The sequence below is a fragment of the Saccostrea echinata genome, unplaced genomic scaffold, assembly GCF_033153115.1.
Source record: "Saccostrea echinata isolate AGI-Se365-2 ecotype Australia unplaced genomic scaffold, CSIRO_AGI_Sech_v1 ptg000030l, whole genome shotgun sequence".
In the NCBI taxonomy this organism is placed as follows: domain Eukaryota; kingdom Metazoa; phylum Mollusca; class Bivalvia; order Ostreida; family Ostreidae; genus Saccostrea; species Saccostrea echinata.
This window is the reverse complement of record NW_026889779.1, coordinates 11,060,912-11,074,988: the sequence shown is the minus strand read 5'-3', so window position 1 is coordinate 11,074,988 and position 14,077 is coordinate 11,060,912. Positions and strand designations below refer to the sequence as shown.

The window sequence follows — 14,077 nt, the reverse complement described above, 5'->3', positions numbered from 1 at the left end:
GTATATTCATTTCAGCCTTGTGATAAGCAGGGGATAAAACATTAAGAATTTGGAAAAATACACCCACTAATTTGAAAATCATCGTTCAAAGAAACTCCTCCAAATTAGAACATTAAAGGTAAACAAAGTACATGAGGTATGCATTCTATAATACTTCAAACAACAATAGAAACAGATACCTGACGGTGGCATTGGTCCACAACCAGGTCTCCGGAAAAACACTCCGAACAGGACCAACTTCTTTAAGCTGGGAACTATTAACTATGTTATTAGGAAATGCCATTCCTGGTAAAGCCGTCGGGAAAAATACTTTTAAGTGAAAACAAAACATTTTTTTTTATTTCAGAAAAAGAACTAGGGTCGAATGGGACTAGTCACGTCAAAACGACATTTTTTTTATTTCAGAAAAAGAACTAGGGTCGAATGGGGACTAGTCAAGTCTTTACATCTGCCTAATTATATTACAGTTCAAGATACTTGATGATTATTTTTGTCACAATAGACGATAATTTATTTTCTTATTGGAAAATATATTTTCAGCAGAATAAACTAGCTATATAGATGCTGTAATAAGACAGTAATACAGAAATACCTGCACTTAGGTGGATGCCTCTAAATGTACTCACCTTCATATTTGGGTAAAAGGAAGAAGTCATAATAATTCTATTTATATTTATATACAGGACATGTCCAGACATTCCAAAATATGATTAGGCTACTGTGAAAAATGTAAGGCGAGTTCGGGGAACCAGGTTTTGTGGGGGAAAACCATCTTTTTACCCCCAATTGGTCCCCAGGGTAAAAATCAAAATTCTGAAACCTTATTGCACATCTGCAGGACAACTCTAATCACTATCCAAAAGAAAATTTGGCTTAAAAAAGGGAAAAGAAAAAGAAATAAAAAAGAAAAGAAAAGAAAAAAAATTAAGAGTTTTGAAGCTACAAAACATCTACAAAACATCTTTTTCCGACCCTCTCCTCCCACAATCATCCCAAGGTGAAAATCTAAATTTTGAAGCCTCATCATCAATAGGACACCCCCAATCATATTTCAAAATATGAATGGTCTACTGAGAAAAAATGTAATAGAAGGTCAGGAAACCAGACCTGGTTTTTGTACAAAACTGACACGTTTTGAAGCCTAATCGCTCGCTCTCTGGGTGAAAATTGAAATTCTAAATACTTATTGCATATCTACAGGATACCCCTAATCATGTTCCAAATTGTGAATAGGCTACTGCAAAAACATGAGTTCAAGGAAGCAGGTTTTTGTAAATAAATGAATAAATAAATAAATAATGGTTTTGACTCCCACTTGGCCCCTAGAGTGAAAATGAAAATTCCTAAACCTTATTGCATATCTACAGGACATTCTCAATCTTTTTTGACTCCCTATTGCCCCTAAGGCGAAAATCGAAATTCTGAAACCTTATTGCACATTTATAGGACACTCCCAATCATATTCCAAAATATGAATGGGATGCTGCAAAAAATGTAAGAGAGTTCAGGGATCCAGGTTTTTGAAGAAAAACCTTTTTTTTTTTTTTTAACTTTTTTGGTCCCCAGGGTAAAAATGAAAATTACAAAATCTTTCTGCATATATTCAAGGTACCACCAATCATATTCCAAAAGATGAGTTGGTTATTGCTTAAAATGTAAGAGTACATGTAGTTTGAGGAAAATAGATTGTGTCAGACGAACGGACAGACCGGGATAACAACAATATATCCGAATTTTCTTTAGAAAGTGCGGGTATAATGATAACCACAGGATAACATATAATCATGCTGATGCACAAAATCTTGATCTGCATGAAATTATAAACATTCTCACTTTCTTTTTACCAATAACACAAACCTTGCCTATACTCCCTTGTAACACTTTTTTTTTTTTACTTTTGACACGTCAAAGACATCGCGAATGTGACAATATGAATTTCTTACATGCAATGGCACGCAAGTTTTATCAAAAGAAAATAAAACCATTTTTACTTTATGGATATGTCCACAGAATTTATTAGATGTATTTAACTGATATATTTTCCAAATTTCCTGAAAAAGAATTGTTACATTCAAGGCAGAAACCTTCCTGGTCGCTTGTTCATTGCCATGACGGACGGTAAAATGGGCAGGCAGTAAGAATCACGTATTTTAAAGTTTTATGCTATTTTTGGCAGTTGTGGCTAAAAGCAATAATTTTTTGTATTATTCCGATATCTGGAGAAAGAATGAAACCGAAGTCATCTTGAAATACATGTACTTAAACGAATTAAGGTAACATGTCTTCAGCTGATATGTCTTAACTTCAAAACTTCTAAAATCATACATATCAGGCAAACAATATTATAATGTACTGTATGCTGTAACATACATAATTAATAAACAAGATTTATAATGCTCATCTGGTTCAAATTATCATGAATTTCTAATGAGTGAAACTATAAATATCAAATACTATTAAGAAATATTATCCACATGCCACTGTGGTCCCGCTGAAATATATTGGGAAAACGTATAACACTTATAAATTTACAATTTAAAAAAAAAACAAACGAGAAATCTATGTAAATTATTGCAGGATTATATCAGATGATACATGATAACTAGCAACTTAGTGCATTTATCCCTAAAAACGTGCAAATATAGACGTCACCTAAGTGAGATATTATCGTTCTAAGGAATTTCTTCCAAAACAGCACAGATTACTACGCATTTAAGACAACTAAAGCAAAGCATAATTCCGCTTAGAACAGCTACCCAGTTGTGGCATTGATCCATAACCAGGTCTCGGGAAAGACACTTCGAACGCGACCAACTTCTTTAAGCTGGGAACTTGGAGCTATTCCGGGCATTGCGGTTGCCATGGGCATTACAGGCATGGGCGCCATCATCATATTTTTCCCACCATCCAACGACATAAAGGGATAAACTACTTGAAATAAAAACGGATATTCATGAAACACTAAATGGACTACTACATGTAGTAGGTCAATTATGGGACCAATCTGAACTAGTCTTAATTAAGTGAAAGGCATCTTAGGAGATTGTGGAATAACCAATGAATTTAAAGACCATTTTTAATTTTTTTTTTTTTTTTTTTTTTTTTTTTTTTTTTGTACAAACAACGCAAAAAAAAAAAAAAAAAAAAAAAAAAAATTACAGACACTTTGAAAGACTGAACGTTGACTGATTTCTAGTTTTTTAATATGGTTTTACATATTTAGAAGTACAAAGATATAAGAAGAAAATTAGGCCAAAGTTTTTATTTTTTTTGGTTTACGATTTTCTGTCTCCAAAAAATGCATTGGGTGGTCGAAAAATAAAAATAAAAATAATTTAGGATTCAACAATTTCATTTTAAAATACCAGCAATGTTTATTTTAATGAAAATAATACAAAATAATAGTACTCTTAAGTTTTATTGTCTAGATCACATAACTCTTTTTATTTAATTTTAATTCATTTCTAACTTTAGACTGAATGTCATTTTCATTTAGTTCTGATTTTTGTTTATCAATCAGTGCTTGGTTCATGATGTTCAATTTCTGATGTGTTATAAACCTCTGTATCCCCACAAACTAAAAATAAGGATCCAAATTTAAGTTAAATTTAGATTGAAGAAAAATACAATTTAATTGTTTAACAATATTGAAAGTAATTAACGTTGAAATAAAAGTTATAATAATTTGATCATGCAGCTATCAAATTTAATGTTCCAATAATTTCTCAATCAAGTCCTTCTTTAAATTTTGTTATGTACCTGCACAGTAGGCAATGCTCATTATTTACTTTATAGTAATTCAGAGGGCTCTGATCTCAATTGAGTATCAAATTTGCAAAGATTTGTATATTAAAATTACTTCTATAATTTAACAAAAGGTTTTATACACATTTGAATTTATCCAGTGAAATACCAGTCAGCTTTACTTCAACTAAGATGTATCTCTCAACACTAAATTGGCTTCACTATTATCCATGGATTTATCAGCCTATGATTTTGGGAAACACCATTTTTGGGGAATTGGGAAAAAATTATCGGCTATTTGATGAAATTGGAAAAATTTTTAAAATGTTGCTTAAATCATGTATTCAGGGGTAATTCATTTAACATTTCAGCATGAACTCTAATTTGGGCAACCAAACGACAATTAAATATGATCCATCTTCATCATACAATGATACAAGATCAATTATGAATAATAGACTAATAAAGGTAAAATGGACTTCAATGAGTATAAAGTATTTTTACAACTTAGGGTAGTACATGTACATGTGTGTATGAGATTTCAATTTAGGTTATTATAGTATCTGTTTCTGGAGATTATAAACCTCCTGCAAAAATTATACTAAGTACACATTTTCTAAAAGTCCTCTTCACTTGCAGATCAATAGAGTAGGTGGAAATAACTTAATAAATCTATATAATTACACAATATCATCATTTTTAGAAAAACGGAGGAAATTCGGATTAAAAATTGGCGATGTTTTTACAGTGTTTTTAAACATGTGTTATGACTGTAGCTTTCCTAAATGAGTTAAATAGATGAAAATTACAGACAATCTGACAATTTTACTTTTTTCCAAAGATAATTAAAAATAAAAGCATTGTTCACCAATTGGGAAAAAATACTGCCAAATTGGAAAAACTGAACTCATTTTCAATTGGGAATGAGGCCGAATTTCGGTCCATGAGAAGGCACTGATAAATCCCTGTTATCTATAGGTGTATCCGTGTCTGCTAGGTCGATCAGGGTTGGGCATACACTCCCCAATATTACGGTATGAATTTAGCCAATTGAGACATCGCAATTAGAGAAAGGAATCATGCATCCAAGATTTTATTCACTTTTCCATGCAGGAAAATTCCTTTAAGTGTGTGTCATTGCTTTCAGTGAGGAATTACCTTGTTACATGACAGAACCACCACATGTGTTTATTTACGGTCACCTAAATGTTTGTAAAGGGCTCATATATTTATAAGCGCTTATTTGACAAAGATGCATTCTAAAATTTAAAACCCACCAGTTCAGCTGAGAAAAATCCGGAAAAATATTTCGGAAAAAGACATTATTTTTATTTTCATGATTGGTGAAAATTAGGGTCGGCGGAATCGTAAACCAATTGAAAAAAAAACTTTGGCCTTACAGAATTCAAAATATTATTGTACCGTGAAGAACTCTAGGTAACTGATAACAGTATGTATTGCCATGCAATTCCAGCAAAGCTACTATATCTTTATTAATTATGTAAGATGTAAGAAAATTAATCATAAATTTAAAATGAGGCGAAACCTACTGATCTTTTTTCCTCCTGACACCGCATACTGCAGTGTGCAGAAATTAACAAAAGAGGTATGTAACACGGAGGAAAAAACAAAATTATGTCTGAAGATTAAACCCATTCATTATAATTGCAATAAGCTTGAAATGTAAATAGACTTCGAGGGAAATAAAACCTTTTTGGAGTGTCATTCATTCTATAATTATTTGTAATTGTAAACATTGAATTTTAGTTTGATGTCCTTTTTTTACTGATTTGATAAATCTCTTTATTTACAATTCATGCTTTTCAGCTGTGGAAGCCCATACACGTATTTTATAGCAGTCAAGAAACTCTAGAATATTATTCTTTAATAGTGGTTTAGTGAATTCCAAAGCATTATACATGTACATGTATTTTCAAACATTCAAAAGCCTTAATCAATAACAAGTTGTGGATCTGCTTATGCATAAGTTGAACTCTCTCTCTCTCTCTCTCTCGTCATTGTATATTTTTGTCATTTACTGTACAAACTGAAACATTCTTCAGTATAATAACTGGATAAGGAAGGTTCATATGAAAACACACATCAATGTGCATAAAGACCAGAGCGTTTTTGTTTGTAACAACTTTGTTACCCTGACATTAGACATATTATTATGTCTCCCTCACCGAAATGTCTTCGTTTACAGTTAAGATATATTATTTTCAAAATTTTATGTTGTTGTTCAATGATCAAATTCGTTAAAACTTAAAACAGTTAAATAAAATTTTACCAAACATCAATGATGGTTGTCTCAAGAGCAGCCTCATAACTTCATTTAAAAGTATCTGAGGTATAATGAGTTGACTGGATTATCATTCAAATTAAAACATGTTTCACACATATTAAATTAAATAAGACCTTAAAATACGGTCATAATTCCCAAAGATGGCAAAAATGTTTATTTACACAGAAATCTTGTAATAATTATGCAAAAATTGATCTTGATTTAAACCAATTCAACGTGAAAAAATACAGATTCCACATCCTCTCTACAATGGCGTTTACTACAGTCTTTACTTATTACCGAAAACCTGACTTTTTTGCATTTTAGTGTGTTCATTTTTGTTTTGAAAATATATGTACGCATTTTCAGGCATAAAATTCAATTATTTTTAAATTTTATTATTATTATTAATATTTTTTTTTTGTTGAAAAAATTTTTTTTTTCAATTTTTGCAGTTTGCCGTTCATTTTGATACATACCCGGTAAATGACCAAACATTCAGAATAGAGAGGGTATTTATAGGCATTGCCTGTTACCCAATCGATTCATTATTTTGAATAAATATTGTTTAAACCACATTCAGAATAAATTTTAAATATAGCACACTTTATGATAAATGCAAACGTTTCCCGATTATAGAAAAAAAAACTTTAGCAAGGTTTTGGTCGAAATATTCTTAAAGCTAAAATTAAATTGGTCACATATTTCTAGGAACTGCACAACTTCAAAACTGATCCACTTAGTCAATTTTGAATAGAGTACGATAGAATTCATGCAACATGCTTACATGACAGAGGGCAGTTTTGGGGAATTGCATTAACCGTCGAATCCCTTATACCCATGGGGAAATGAATTATATTTTTACCCGGTTGATGCGTTTGTCCACAGCCAGGTTTCAGGGAAAACATTTCGAATACGATTTGGTTCTTTTAATTCATTGTTTGGGACACGAGGGGGAACTGTCGTTGTAACAAGCACTGGTCGCATTAGACCACCCATCAAAAATCCCCCAACGTGTTCATAATAATCTGGGCATATAAAACCATTAATAAAAGAACCTATAGGATTAAGCCTGTTTAATTGTTGAGTTTGTGTATTAACAATCATGGGTAAAATATTGTACATTATATTTTTATGCTTTCTCTGCATGAAGATGACTATTAATTAAAGTCAATGAAATGTTTCTCTTTTTGACACTGAGTGCCAAAAATTCTGACAAAATTAATAACTCAACATATTTTTCTCATTTTAAAATGTCACCCTTTAATATCTGCCCTTTTGATTACTATTATATATTAATAGTAGCAATTGAGATCGATCAATATTAAGAAATTTAATTTGAATACTCACAGTGTGGGGGTTCGTGGTGCTTAAACACTAGAGCATCAGTCAGGATTTTCACACCAGCATTCTAAAACATTGAGAATGGAACAGCTAATGAATTAAATGAAGCTAATGGGTTAAAACTTAATGAATCAATTTATTATGTATGCCAATATTTTTGATTACCTACTTTTGTAACGAAATTTTGTACAGATCCTGTATCAATTTATTTATTCAAATTTCATGCTTATGCTGTATGTACTCAAGGTCTTTACGATACTGGAAATGCTTTGTACCTACATGTATATAATTTTTGAAATTATTTTCAAAACCAGTAGAACTTTTAAAAATGTCGATATATTTGTGACATACCTCAAATATCTGTGAAGCATCCGATCCACCGTAGTATGTGGGATAGGGCCACCAAATCATGCGCTTCTTTCTCCCTAGGGGCATGATGCCTCCTCCACCAAAGAAAACAGGTCCATTGTTTTGATGGTGAATAGTATCGTATGTTTTTAGCTCATCAATAACCTATCGTTATTAAGGGGATACTCAAAGAATTGAAGAATTGCCGTTTTAATTTTATTGACATTCAAAATTGGTTCTTATTTTTTAGTTAAAAAAAAACGAATACATGTACCTGCTCTTGGGTGATGTCATTTCCGGATTTCAACAACAGAACGCTTTGATCAACTGCCAGTAGATTGACTGTAGACATTGGATCCGCCGTAACGCGGACGTTGACATTCTCTCCGGGTTGGGCTTTTGCTTTGTCAAAACTTAACGATACCTGAAAAGAGATAATATACATATCTCCTTCTTTGTGTCTCAATCATAGCGTTACAGTTACATAAACCCAAATATACAATTTATGCCTAGGTATAGAAAAACTGCCCTCTTTGTTGACGTCCATTAAGATACAAATGTACCCTGCATAACGTAAATCCACTCAAGCACTCATTCTGTAATACCTGATTTTGAAACACTCCGTCTACGTTGAAGCTGATGCTGTCGGTGACGATTTCTCCATCACTTCTGACGTAATATGTTACAATCCTAGCGTTTGGTGCCATTTCATCTGTGAGTGTCACACTGAATGTGAGTGACGTTCTGTCGTTACCATCCACTGATCCGGTGTGGACGATTGACCCTCGTGACAAAATCTTTAAAAAAAATAGTGTTTATTTTTAAAAATATATATATTCTCCTGCTAAAGAGAACTAGAATTTTTTAATGATTTACTTTTTAATATTTTTATTTTTGCTAAAGTTTGTCTCAAACTTTGGCCCAGATGGTTAACTTATTTAGGATGTATTTCATTTCTTTCTCTACCTTTGTTAGGTAAATATTATTATTACTTTAGTACAAAGGCCCCTTCTACCTTAAATAATTTATATTCTTTATACAAGTATATGGGATAAAAAATGCATGAATTAGTCTTGGAGTGAAAAAATCACTGTTACATAATAATCAACATACCTGGTATATAAGTCTTTGTATTCCTTGCGTGGATTGAACTTCAAAGTTTGCAACATTGCCCGCCTGTAAAAATTTGTAAAAGTCTGTGGATACTTTTGAAAACATGAATTTTTAATTGATATAATGGATGTATTTATTTTAAAAAATTATTAAATGCATTAACATATTTCCGTGATTTGCTAGTACTTACGCGCAAAGAAGTAGATCTTAGGAACAGCTGCATGTAGCTATCACTTGGAGAATAACTCTTTTGGAGGGACTTATAACTGGTAACCTGATCATATTCCGCCTAGTAAAAAAAATAACAAACGATTGAAAGTTTTAAAATCAAACTCATATAAAAGAAAAAGTTTAAAAAAAATTATAATGTTGTTGTTCAGAACTTGCAAATTTGTCGTCTGATGACCATATCTACACAGAGCTAGGGATCACGTCCCCATTCTTCGCCTGCCTCATTTGGAACCATGATAGGGCACCGGTTTTGCACATATCTCATACTGCTATATTTATTATATCTTTTGAAATGAGAGAAATATTTATATTTTGATATTCTTAGTTTTCAATACACCATATTTTCTTTTTTTTATATCATTATTTTTTGGATTGCAGATCCGGGTATCTTAATTAAAATCTCCAGCAAGACTTACTCGGAGGCTAACACTTGTGGCGTTTTCTGGAACCTGGACCTGTATGGCCACCACACCAGTGTCTGGGAGGGTAAATGTCTGATCATCCAGTTTGTAGTTCATTGTCTGAGGTCCCCAGTAATAACGTGGAGTGGTGGAGGGCGTTGGTAATTCAGCTGTCACTGTTTCATGTATGACAACTGCTTTCTTCGTTCCCATTATTGGACTTCCGTCTTGGCGAGTCACTCTGACCTGAAATTTGCAAAAAAGGTAATAAGATACGAATCTGATATTCATGAACGTCCCGCTGGAAATATTTCATGAAATTCAAAAACAAATGATGAAATTGTTTCTGAAAAAATATACGCCTAATAAATTCATGTTAATTATAAACTGAAATTTCAGTTATATTCACATTCTTGGCATTTTTCTTTCAATATGATATATAAACATGTTAAACGTAAGCTACTATAGGAAAAAGTTAAAAAAAAAAACTCCAAAAAACTTACGTATGCTGTATATGGTAAACCAGGCTTAAATGTTTGTGGATTTGAAGCAAGAAACTCGATTTTCTCGGCATGTTGGTGGAACTGAATTTTGCCTTTGCCATTCAATGTTATTTTAGTCAGGCTCTCGGTGACGTTGGCCTCCACCGTGATATAACGTTCGTTGAGGTATTTATTTAGTGTGCTGAGGCCGGATAGGGTAAACTTTGCCTCTCCGTTAGTCTTAATAAAAAAAACAGTGAAAAAGGGAATTCATCCTCGAAAGAGGATTCATCTCTTTAAGTATTTTGACTCAGTGTGGCATATACTTTGATAAGGATTCTTTAAGAAAATCATCACTGTACAACTAAGGGAATGTGTACGAAAATACTTTAGTATTCACTTACTCATTTGAAGTCTGTATGAATAATTCTTTAAGATTAAAAAAATAATGGAAATGTACCAGTGTAAGAGTTTGTTCGATCATGGGTTCGTCTCCATGATAATTCCATGGTCGATACCAGTATTCATTTTTGGCGCGAATTGTCACGGTGCCTTCGACTGGTTTTCCGTAGGTGTATCTGTTCAAATAAAAATCTTCCTTTACATCAAGATTTAAAAAAAAAAACTCAAAAAATCAGTGCACGTTAGTGAAGACAACTGCAAAAAATGATCTTAAAACTGTTGCTTAATTCATATGACTGGATGAAGATTTGCTTATATATATAGACCATACTTGGCTTTTACGGTTCCCTGAATACTGGTGTCTGAAGACAGGGCAAATGAGGGGAGCTCAACAGTGACCTCAAATTTAGGCAGAACTGAAAAATACAAATTTTTATATAAAAATAATCTACTTCCTTTTACACATTTAATTTATCCATAAACATGTACTTTTTAATGTGAAGGCATTGTTCAGAGTAATTGAGATTTTTCTGTGAAGTTGCACTCTTTAGCTTAAGGATGATGTTCACGCAGGGTTTCAGTTGACAGAAACGGATTGGAAAAAGTACATTTAAGATAAAAAATCTAAAGAGACAAGATGACCATATAATTAATGTATATCAATATCAAAACTTAATATTGTAATACTATTTGACAACAATATACAGCAACAAATGTAGATTTATGGTAATGAAAAGGAAATTCGGATCAAATTGTTTTAATTTTCTTTTTTTACATAACTTGTCTTCCTTTCTTTCTCAGGATGTTATCAAAAGACAAAATTTCTGTGTTTTCCTACATATATATCGTTTTGTAAGTATAATGATTGTTAAAGCTCACGTGTTATAAAATTGGAAGGCATGCAATATGGAGAAAATATGAACAAGAACCATTCCAAACAGCATATTTAAAAAAAATATAATCATTGACCTAATATAATTTTAATACCAGCAAAATAAGGGCAATACAAGTAAACTGAGACTATAAATAGTTCACAGATTTCTTAATTCAGTTTTTTGCAATATTAGATACCGTATAAGCAGAATTTTTAGCAAGGATTTAATTTTGGCATTATTAGCAAGAGTGTTGAGATCGCTAAAATTGAATATCGCTAAAAATTAATTGCATTTTATTTGTAATAGCTTCTTAAGTAGGCACTTTAAAATCGCTAAAATTGATTCTCGCTAAAAATTAATTACCATTGTTTAAAGATAAATCGCTAAATTTGCGTCTCGCTAAAATTTCCACTTATACGGTATTAATAATTATCTGCGGACTGGATTTTTTTAACAAGTTCAAACTCTAATTCTTTATTTCATCTTGTTTTTAGAAACACCATCCATATCTTCATTATATTTCATTATCTAATGCATCCTATCATTTTGCTTAGAAAGAAATTCTTGGTCAAAGTGCAAAATTTTCAGCAGAGATACTCAGAAGCCACTAGCATGAAAAGTAAGTCATTGACCTACTTGTTTGAAAATGAAAAATAGCACTACAATCATATGTCTACAATGTACAATTGGTTGTTTTTCATTGCCATATCATAAGTGGAATTCTTTTGCCATCTGAGTATTGTCATCCTTAATAAGTAAATGAATGACCAAAAAAAAAAAAACAACACCTTTAGATCTTTCTTCATAAATTAAAATGTTTCCTACCATAATGTGCAATAGTGAATGTCTTCTCTGTAGATTTTCCCTAGAATAAATGTAAATCATTTACTAAAAAAACATACTCTAATATTTTTTTCGAGAAAAGCGATAATATTGTAGACGTACTTTTTCCAGGTGGGATGCATTTACGCTAAGTAGGTCAAAAATTTTCCGCGAAAATTGTTTACAACATACTTAAATAAAAATGAAAATCTTTAAGCATACAAGATTTTTCCCGCAGATACAACCGAAATTGTGATTCTGCAGAATTATGACCCCATAGAAAAAAGTAAGTTTACAGCAATGTTTGTGTAGAATGTATCACTTATACAAGTACATGTAATCACTTACATGTGCCGTGACTTTGATTTTCCAGTCTCCAAGAACAGGCTGAGAATCCACCTCAAGAAAGTTAGTGACCACACCTGTGGTATCACGGGCCCCCAGGATCTGTTTGATTTTGTTGGTGTTGGGGTCCTGTAGCGAATAATGAACATATTATCACTATTCGATTATCTTCCACAAAATTAAAATCTTCGTACATTACACTAAAAAGGAAATTAGGTAATTTTGTGAATTTTAGTTTTTAAATATATTGGCATTAGAAGTTTGCAGATTGATAAACTGAACTTTCTGCAATTGTTAAGTTTTTATTTTTCTTAACTAAAAAGGAAACAAAGTTAATTCATCGTTAAGAGGAATAAAAATGATTAATATAATCACACATACATATATTTCAATATCCATTGGTCCTGTATAGGTACTCATGTTTGGGTAGATGGCAAAGGCACGGAAATGAACTGAAACACAAAGAAAATGAGATGTGAAAATGGATGTCTCCTTTTGCATTCTCCATCAAAGTATACATGTGTTCTGGTGAAAGAAAATCGTACGCTGGTGGACGTCTTGTAAAAATCTTATTGTTTCTATCTAAATAAGAAGATAACGAATAGTAATCTAGTCCGAAATATCTGACGTTTTCCTGGCTTATTTTACGATTTGATATTTTACGTGCCAGGAAAACGTCAGACATATTAATGTCTGTATATTAATTAATGAATTATTGAGTTATTAATATTTAAGATATTACATGTATAATCATATATTTACCTGTTTGTCCAGGTTTGTACATAGCTTTGTCTGTCTGGATGAAGATGGAGACACTCTTAGATTGGTAATTTAGATCTGTCTCGTTAGAAAACTTTAATCCATGGGTTCCATGAACAGATAGTTTATAAGATCCCGGACCCAAATCATCTGGAACCTTAAGACAAAAAATTCTGTCATTGAATTTTGATATTCCTGTTGGCTTAATATTAAATAAAATTAACTTCGAAATAACATTCTGCGTTCTTATTATTTTTGTACAAAGACAACTTGATCTTTTTCTTCTTCTTTTTGAGAAGTCTTTGATGTATAAAAGCTGTTAGTCTGACGCATTTTTCTACCTGAATTGTCAAGGTCCCAGGAACATCTAAAAACACAACAAAAAAATCATTTTTTTTTTTTTAAATCTAAGTCGAAGTGTGTAGTGTGCTAAATTATTTTTACTGTTTTACTTTGAATGAAGGACAAACTAACGGTAGTTACATGAAGTTAAATGTGAAGTTCTATTTTCTTCAAACCTAAATCGCTGTATAGTCCATTTTAAAAATGTCATTCGAGAGAGTTCAATGTAACATATATCTTACTAGTATTTGATGATCTGAATACTGCACATAGCCTTTAGCTCAAGGTCATTTTTTGTGTTTTGATTTGAGTGCATTTTTCATGTGCAGTTGCTAAGCATATATTTTCAGGTATACTTTTACTTTTAGGTAAACATTTCATATGATGCTATAGATTTAGTGTTTTACTTTGAGAGAAGGTTCCATGGGATGTAGCTACATGATGATTGTTGGTCTTCTGAATCAGGTCTGCCTTCACGTTGACGTTGGCGTGAGCTTGTAAAATGTTGACACTAATACTGAGAGGAACACCAGGACGGACGTCTGATGGCGCGATCACTATGTAAGAACTGTGAAAAAATATCAT

General features: G+C 32.0%; 1 protein-coding gene across 1 annotated transcript in view; it reads right to left on the bottom strand.

Moving 5' to 3' along the window:
- Positions 1-14,077, bottom strand: part of LOC133196801 (CD109 antigen-like) — a 31,584-nt gene extending 17,507 nt beyond the window's left edge. The window contains exons 1-16 of the mRNA XM_061332658.1: positions 13,900-14,077; positions 13,492-13,517; positions 13,154-13,307; positions 12,773-12,843; positions 12,395-12,520; positions 12,050-12,089; positions 10,681-10,765; positions 10,408-10,525; positions 9,969-10,187; positions 9,481-9,711; positions 9,024-9,122; positions 8,834-8,896; positions 8,326-8,517; positions 7,995-8,144; positions 7,724-7,885; positions 7,379-7,439 (exon numbers count right to left, since the gene is read on the bottom strand). Coding sequence (XP_061188642.1) covers positions 7,379-7,439; positions 7,724-7,885; positions 7,995-8,144; positions 8,326-8,517; positions 8,834-8,896; positions 9,024-9,122; positions 9,481-9,711; positions 9,969-10,187; positions 10,408-10,525; positions 10,681-10,765; positions 12,050-12,089; positions 12,395-12,520; positions 12,773-12,843; positions 13,154-13,307; positions 13,492-13,517; positions 13,900-14,077 — 1,975 coding nt within the window. The remainder of the gene's footprint in view (positions 1-7,378; positions 7,440-7,723; positions 7,886-7,994; positions 8,145-8,325; positions 8,518-8,833; positions 8,897-9,023; positions 9,123-9,480; positions 9,712-9,968; positions 10,188-10,407; positions 10,526-10,680; positions 10,766-12,049; positions 12,090-12,394; positions 12,521-12,772; positions 12,844-13,153; positions 13,308-13,491; positions 13,518-13,899) is intronic.